Source organism: Montipora capricornis, chromosome 14, assembly GCF_036669925.1.
Source record: "Montipora capricornis isolate CH-2021 chromosome 14, ASM3666992v2, whole genome shotgun sequence".
NCBI classification, from domain to species: Eukaryota; Metazoa; Cnidaria; class Anthozoa; order Scleractinia; family Acroporidae; genus Montipora; species Montipora capricornis.
Window position 1 is genome coordinate 1,990,001 of NC_090896.1, and position 8,705 is coordinate 1,998,705.

At 38.9% G+C, this 8,705-nt stretch overlaps 1 protein-coding gene across 1 annotated transcript in view; it reads right to left on the reverse strand.

Annotated features, from left to right (window-relative positions):
• LOC138033301 (X-ray repair cross-complementing protein 5-like) overlaps positions 1-8,442 on the reverse strand; it is a 21,415-nt gene extending 12,973 nt beyond the window's left edge. The window contains exons 1-14 of the mRNA XM_068881058.1: positions 8,412-8,442; positions 6,400-6,513; positions 6,264-6,315; positions 5,345-5,461; positions 4,157-4,174; positions 3,868-3,916; positions 3,668-3,784; positions 3,233-3,356; positions 3,065-3,129; positions 2,858-2,975; positions 2,290-2,440; positions 2,093-2,202; positions 1,783-1,845; positions 79-216 (exon numbers count right to left, since the gene is read on the reverse strand). Of these exons, the coding sequence (XP_068737159.1) occupies positions 79-216; positions 1,783-1,845; positions 2,093-2,202; positions 2,290-2,440; positions 2,858-2,975; positions 3,065-3,129; positions 3,233-3,356; positions 3,668-3,784; positions 3,868-3,916; positions 4,157-4,174; positions 5,345-5,461; positions 6,264-6,315; positions 6,400-6,513; positions 8,412-8,426 (1,251 nt within the window). The 5' untranslated portion in view covers positions 8,427-8,442. The remainder of the gene's footprint in view (positions 1-78; positions 217-1,782; positions 1,846-2,092; positions 2,203-2,289; positions 2,441-2,857; positions 2,976-3,064; positions 3,130-3,232; positions 3,357-3,667; positions 3,785-3,867; positions 3,917-4,156; positions 4,175-5,344; positions 5,462-6,263; positions 6,316-6,399; positions 6,514-8,411) is intronic.
• Positions 8,443-8,705: the final 263 nt, after the last annotated feature.

An 8,705-nucleotide genomic window follows, 5' to 3' on the forward strand; every position in this document is an offset into this window, starting at 1 on the left:
GTTAGCAACATGACTCCAAGACCTTCTACAAAACTTAATGGACATATGACTGAAATAACTAAAAGTGACTCTATTTACCTCATAATTCTGTTTGATGTGTGGAGCAAGAAAACCAAGCTTTGGAGCTGCATTTTTGGCACGACAATATCTTACAATAGCAACAGTGCCAAGTTCATACATTGCATTAATAAATGCTGACAGTCCTAAGGCAGCATGCTACAATTTAAAAAAAGAAAACAGTTGAAATGTTTGTTGTTAATTTTTTCTTACTACGGGTAGGTAAACAGATTACCAAAGGCCAAGTAAATTAACATATGATTAACATATGGTCAAATCCCAATGATAAAAATAATTTAAACCATGAAATACCATACTGTTTCTTAGACTAACAAAACAGCAATGAATGGTTGGGTGTTAGTATTCTCTCAAATCACTGGAAACAGCATCCCTTAAAGCTTCGCAATTTCAAACATTTTCTGAGGGAGCATGTAACTCCCAGACCTCTCTAGCTATAAGGGAAAGGGACCTTCAGCCCCTTTTGCAACCTCCACTGTTGGTTTGAAACGTGATGTTTTCTCCTTTATTTTTTACATTATCACTAGTCCTTGTTTCGGTATTTCTTTGAGGATTATCACCTTCATAGATAAAGTTTAGTCATAGCTATAATAATGGTTGCAAATTCTTTCCCCTAACACCCGCATAGGAAATGCGTAATGTTTGCTAGGTTGTGTCAAGCACATTTTGCTAGTCATAAGTTTTAGTGTTTTCAAAAGTAGTTCATTTCTAGTGTAGACTTCGTACGGTCAACTTCTTCATCCATCTGGATTTTAGTTCTATGCTTACTGTATCTACACTGCCTTGTGCTCATCGTCAAGTTCTTTATAGAGCCTTTAGTCAAGACTACAATCATGGTCAAAAGTTGCTGGGAAGGTTGCGCGCATCACTTCACTTCGCACCTAATTCGATTATTCTAACTATTGGCCGAACTATTTGGGAAAGAGCATGCTCTTGTGGCCCCCCTCCCCCATATTCAATGTTGGAAGAAAAGTCACCATTTTGTTTGGTGCAAAATCCAACATTGATAATGGGGAGAGGGGGGCTATCTCAAAAGTGACGCTACCTTCCCAACACTTTTGTCCAGGATTGTAGCATAATTTGGTGCGTGTGCAAACCAAAGCCACCCTGTGCCAACATTACTAAAGCCATGCTTCAAATCTTATTGATTACATACTGCATGCAACAAGTTGCAATGCCTTCACCTTTAACATGTGTCTGGGTCAGCACTTGATTTTTATAAAAGTGGTAGACTAGGGACTGAATTCCCAAGTTATGGTTTGAGTCATTACTTGATGATCAATCATAATGAATGGATCGAGGTGTCATCTAGAGTTTCACAGATGACCTTTCCAGGAATCCGTGACAAAATTGGTCCAAAATAGCAAAGCAAAAATCTGAGCTCATGTCATACATTTGTATTGTTTGGGCTTAAGAAGGTGTCAATAATTGACTTCTATAGATTCAGTAAAATTCATTGAAATGCCTCTCTTACTCGAAATTACAATGGCCCAGGTGGCAAATTTTGTCCCGAAAAAATTAGCAATAGTTATCTACTAGGTAATGTGGTGGCATTTCATCATGAGTAACGATTCTTGACGAAATTTATCTGACATTTCATTTGGTATTGCCTAGCAAACAAAGCTCCCTTTTGTTTTCTGTTTCAAAGGCAACCTGAATACTTCATTTCCATTGACTTCCACCATTACTATAACAGTGACTGAATACCTGGTCTCCAGGTTGAGGGACAAATGCAATAACGTTATCTCCTATGTACTGGTACCTTTGAACCTGTGGAAAAAAAGAACTTTTAGTCAAGCTTAATTATTACCTTAGATTTGTATCACAATTTGTTCTGATTAAAATACTGTATGTGGCCCCAACATTTTCATTATCTGATGGCTCTTACTGATAATTTACATCATCATCACCATCATCATCCTCATCATCACAAAAGGTAAAAAAAAGGCAAGGTCAAAAGTCAAAGACCACAGGATATGTTGTGACATGTGTTTTGCACCTATTGTTACCTGCTTACATTTTCACTTGGTGTGAAACAGACCACTGATAAACATCTTTCTGTGGGGAGTTTCATGCTATCTTTGTCAATCTTTGTCAATGGAACCAAGGTTTTACCATAACGATAACCTAATGAACACAAACATTATGACTCAGAACTTATTACAGCTGGCAGATGCAAATTTGAATATTATTGGTGAAGTTTCCTTCATGTACCTTGTGCTACATTTTCCTTCTCTACTTCAGTGTCATCATCATCATTTAAGTGGTAAGATCTCTGCATCTGTACTTCCATTGTGTCTGGATTTGGTGATGTCTGGGAGATAGCAGAAAGCTTCTTCCATGATGCTAATTTCTCCTCTCTCACCTTTGTATTATTGAACAAAACAATAACAATATTTGGATGAAATAGGATGCATACAAGTATGTGAAATGAGCCCAACAAATTGACCTGCTCCCAACTGTGTGGCTTCATAGCTCAGTTGGTAGAGCAGATTGCACCAGCATTGCAGAGGTCATGGGTTCAAATGCCATTGAACGTCATTAACATGTAACTTTTTTCCTGTTTAACTCTATCCCACCTGAGAGTAATTGCAAGACTTATAGATTTTACTATGTCTAACGTCAACCGGGGCAACTTTATGTGTGAATGGGTTAACCCTTTAACACCCACACCGGCCTAAACCGTCTGTCTAATGCCAGATGATTTTACTCGTAAATGGGGAATCCCCGGGAGTCAATGGGTTAAACAAGCAATGAAAATTACAGTCATATATGCATGTACCCTGTTGTATCCATAAACATTGATTTTTAACTGTGTTCCTATTTCCAAAGGTCCCCTGAAGACAGTTGTTTGTTTGATCGACCTTGTCTGGAAGTAACTCAGCATGGGAAGAACATGGCTGAAATTGTACAAAAAAATAGAACTCAAACATTTTTTTTCAGAAATGCTGTATAAAGCTTCTAATGCAGCAACAAAATACACAATCACCAGAAGGAATACGTCTCTCCATCTACAGCTTCCAACATCTGCCTCATGCAGTTTTCTCCAGCTCTCTGTAAAATTTTAGTGACATGCATTAAAATAAGAAAGAAAATGACAAACGAGTCAAAAGGTTAATTTACAAGGTAGCCATTGTACATATGGAATTATTTAAACCTGCTGAGGAGTCTTTTCTTTCCTATGAGAAGCTGAAGTCGAAGGACGTCTGACATTAGCATCATCATCATCATCATCATCATCATTATCATCTGCGCTACCATCACCATACATATCAGGTCCACTGTTGAGGGAGTAATACACAAATTTCAAGTACAAATTAAAAAAACTTGAATGTACTATTATCAAAAATCTTCACGACTTTAACAATTTGTGGGTATGGAAAGTAAGTCAGGGGCGTCAACATTTTTAAAACCAGTTCCTTTTGATTTCCCTTAATATCCCAAATTATGATAATGCATAAATCAAAATTGAAATGGTTTGAAAAAATTAATTTTAAACTGGCAAGAAATTTGAACCCCAACATACAATGTACATAAAATTCTGATATTGCATTGATTGTGTTTACTTACAAAGTTTAAGGAAAAGACTCACATTAAGGTCAATTGAATCTCTAAACTCTTTAATCCTTCAATGATTGCTTCCAGCTGATCATTTCCAAAAGGCGAACCAACATCAGAAAACATATAAATTTTCCTCTCAAACTTTCCCCTTCAAAAAATAAAAGTGTTTTTATATTCATGACTTGTGATCACTTCATAAAGTATTGAAGGAATTCCATTTTGAAATCGTACTTGCTCTCTTCTCTTAACAAGTCCATACCAACTACAATGGCATCAATAACTGAGAGGTAATGATTTAAGGAAAAAGGAATTTAAGACTAAAAAAACCATTGAAAAACAACTTCATTATTAATTTTTTTTATAACTTAACACATCTAACAAGCTTCCTGACATATCTAGCCGAGTAAATTGAGGTCAATCTTTCTCAGTCTGATAAATTAAAACAATAAAATACATTTACTATTGAAAATCACACAACTTCCAATTTGACACTACATTTCCCATGGGACTGAAAGGATACAGTCTGTTTCAACATTGCCTGCAATTAAAAAAAGCTAATAATTATTTAGTTGCCTCATTTCAGTGTTCATTAACTTTATAACAAAACAATGAATATGTTTATTAAATACAGGAGCATGCAACACTTATGAGCCTGAGCCAACAGCTAATTTTACAGACCAAGAGAGTCTTTTTTACTGCAAAAAAATTTAAGTAAAATGCAATTAAACACTTTTGAAACTTTTCAAAGGTTAACTATAAAAAAAAAACTACCAGGGTTTCTTGGTGAGATGCTACACATGTACTCTCGTCCCTGCAAGTGAATTAAACTCAACTTTCAACTCAAAGATGGAGAATGGAACCAAAAGCTTGTGCTTACAGCTTTTTCACCCCGAATCTTGAAGCTAGTTTCATTCAAATCTAGCTGTAGATGTTTTAAGGGATAATGCACCCATGGGAAGGATACACTGGTCAGGATTCGAACCTATGACCTCTGTAAAACCAGTTGGATTCTGTGTCCGAGAAGATTTCCTTGGGAGCTGAGTCACTTATCTACAATCTGTGACAAAGGAGTTGAGACACCACATTTCAGCACTCCTTACGGACCCCCTCCCCCCCTTCAAAAAATGTTGGCTATAGGTTGTGTCCGAGAAGTTTAAGTTGTATTATAATATTGCTCGGGGTGGAGGGGGCTATTGTTGATGAAGAGGGGAATTTGTTGTAATACAAAGAAAAGGTGTGTTTTCTATCTGAAAATGTCCTGCTGGTCTGCAAGCTCTATAAATTCATGCATCTACAAAACAACTATAGCTGTTTAGAGGTGTAATGCTTATAAAGTCACTGCTTATGAGCCAGAAGGCCCTGATGGGCGATTAGGAGTATTTATACTCCCCCCTGGATGGGATACTAGTCCATCGCAGGGTTACCCCCAGCATTACGCCGGTACCCATTTATACACCTGGGTGGAGAGAGGCACTGTGAGAGTAAAGTGTCTTGCCCAAGAACACAACACAATGTCCCCGGCCAGGTTCCGAACCCGGACCACTCGATCCGGAGTCGAAGGCACTAACCATCAGGCCATCACGCCTCCCCTGTAATGCCTACAGGACTCTGAATATTCAGTCATCCTTTCTCCCATCCCAAGCAGCTAATTCCATTCAATTATTTTGCAATGTCATTTAATCTGTGAATAAAGGAATGACTTTTTCACCTGGTGTGATTTGGCTGTGCACAAACCGTAGCATTTCCAAGTCTGGTAGAGCAAGATGGCGAACAACAGAGATGTTTTCATACCCTCCTTCCTTGTCATTTAGACGATTTGATGTTTCTATCAAATCAAAAAATTAATGAAAGAGTTACGAGTAGTGGTGAAATTTATGCTTTGAAGTTATGCTTGGCAAGGAAGAGGGCAACCAGCTAGCTGTCAACAAAGCCTGATTGGTTCAAATTCAAAACAAGAAAAAAACCCAGCCACTGTTGAGAGGAGGCACATGCAATCTAAATCCAGGGCTATCACCAAAAGAAAACACAGTGTCCTAGTGTGGATGAATAGAGATTGCAGTGGCACAAGTAAACCTCAAATCTACAACTAACCAAGCTTCCACTATCTTCATTTTCCCACCTACACACCCGAGGAATAGGAATTTCTGGGTGGGGATGTGCCATTGGGACCCTGGAACCCTTAACCTATACCAGAGCTAGTTCAGCCGAATTTTGCTACCCTATACTGGAATAAACTCCCACCGATTACCATCTAAACTGCGATTCTTGACAGTTAATGATATCCAGCGGTGTTTCATGATAGCCATTTATTGACACTTTGCCGATTTGATTTTTTTATATTCTTGAGTGGGAATTTCTGGTTTCCATAGTCTTGATAAAATCTTCAAGCGACTGGTCAGTTTCTTGAAAAATGATACCCTATTCTAGACCGAAAGGCTATGATTTATATACTATATCCTAGAGTAAACTGCTTGAAAACCATACCCTTAACAGCGGCACATACCTATATAGTCCATATATGACAGTACCCTCCCCCTCCCCCCCCCCCCCGGGCCTACACAACCTCCCACCAAGCCTTCAATCTCACCTTCCCGTGTTTCATTAATCAGGTAAGTCACATACAGTACCTTCAGTTCCAAACAGAATTAAACCAAACTCATCTTTTGTGTTTGCAAACATCTGAAACACAAAATCTATTAATTCTATATTACAAAGGAAAGAATAATACTTTTACAACACAGTATGCAGCTGATTACTCCCTACCTTTCTTTGCACGATCATGTTAATAGCCTTGACTGAAGTTTCCAATGAGGTGGCGTGTCCGGGGGGAGCCTGACACATTGATGGTCCCACATCAAGAATGATGACAACAGCATCCTGCATAAGAACTTGAGTATAAGATTTTTAAACAATGCAACAGTTTCATCGAGCAGGTCTTAAATTTATCTAGTCAGGGTTGGCCAGGGTTTTTGGGTATATGGTATACAGCCCTGGGTTTTTTAAATCGGGTAAATGGTATATTGCAGCTTAAATGTGGGTATTCGGTATATCACTTTCTTTGAATTTCAGGTATGCAGTATACAATGCTTCCATTAATTTTGGGTATATTTGGATGACTTTTGGGTATTTTGGCGAATTTTTTTCGGGTACACTGGTATACCACCCCCGCCCCCCCCCAATGAGGTGGCGTGTCCGGGGGGAGCCTGACACATTGATGGTCCCACATCAAGAATGATGACAACAGCATCCTGCATAAGAACTTGAGTATAAGATTTTTAAACAATGCAACAGTTTCATCGAGCAGGTCTTAAATTTATCTAGTCAGGGTTGGCCAGGGTTTTTGGGTATATGGTATACAGCCCTGGGTTTTTTAAATCGGGTAAATGGTATATTGCAGCTTAAATGTGGGTATTCGGTATATCACTTTCTTTGAATTTCAGGTATGCAGTATACAATGCTTCCATTAATTTTGGGTATATTTGGATGACTTTTGGGTATTTTGGGTATTTTGGCGAATTTTTTTCGGGTATACTGCCCCCCCCCCCCCTCCCCCATCCTCTGGCTGACCCTGAAGAATGTTTTTAAAACTCCTATTCAAATATTACAGCACATCAAAATGTAATCACACTATTGTAATGCTTTTACCGGCTGGTAAAACGCAGTTAATGGAACATGACACCCCTAGAGGGCAAGACTGCTTTCGTTCATCACACAATTCAGTAAGATAAATAATAGAACAATATTGAATGCTGAATTCATGAATGAATGTTCCCTTATTCTAGCAGTTAGTACAAACACTATTCATGTCTGTATTTTAGCTTCTATCTTGCTGAGTAATCTAGTGATATATCTTGGCTTTTCCTAGATTGGTCCTTATATTTGTTAGCCCCATTCATGGCTGACAAGCTCGCCACGTGGCGTCTCTTTAGCTCGTAGTACAGCTGTACCTACTGGTCGAACTTTGAGACACTGTCTTGCTATATAAATCTCAATACACTGTAACAGGGCATAATCCTGGCAGCTTGCACGAGAGTACACAGTTTGTAACAATTTTGCTTTAAAATTTCCCACCCTCCCTCCCCGGGAGACAGGCTTTTGTTTGTTATTTGCCAATAAACTGGGGTCACTCCTTGTGGTTCGGTTAAGTCTGCGTAGCGACTTCCCCCAAGCTTTGGCATTGCTTGTGTCTTGCCATCTTATATCCTTGCCTTTATCTTGTCCGATCCAGCCTCTGCTGTGCTGGGGAGATAAGAAAGGCTCTGCCAATACTCTTGTTCTATTCCCACGTTAGTGAGGGAATAAGTGAGGCTTTTAGTTTGTGCACCTATTATTAAGTCGCGTAAAACCTGCCACAGGGCTGTGTCCCCCTCAATTACGCCATATTGTTGTTTGCTTATTTGTTGTCGTTACACTACCTAGTTGCGTTACACTCTACTCTTAGTTTAAATGGTGGAATAGGGACATTAATCACTGTTTGCACTTCGAATCCACCAAAAATGCTACGATCTGTTACGAACTGACTAAACTACACAAACTGTGAATCAATCGAGTAACGAGAGCTTGATCTGACAATAGCACAACTGCTACATTTAAAATCAATCGAATTTCGAACTTTTGAAGGTCTTCCAGCCACGGCCTCGTTCGTGTGAGCACAACCGAATCCCTTTTGCCATTTTTACAACACAGCACAGCTTAAGGCACAAAAAATAGTAAAACGACAATTTGAGTCCACAAGGAATCCCCCAAATGGGCAAGAGAACACCGCACGCACTTACCTTCGCAGCAGCCATTTTTGTTTGGATGATGTCACGTGGGCAAGTACGAGCTTGCCCCTAAATTTCCCGCCAACCAAAAACGTAAGTCACGTGCAAAGTCACGCGCTCCCTTTCTTTGAATAACACAACGAATGCAGTGGAAGGTTCAATATTTTTGTTCTTGTGTCTCTAACCTTTTTCATTATGAAAGATTTGAAAAAGGCCCTGGGCCCGGTCGTTCAAAAGCCGATTAACGCTAATTCTAGATTAAAAATTGACCAAGGAGTTTATTTCTCTTTTCCCAAATCTTTTTTC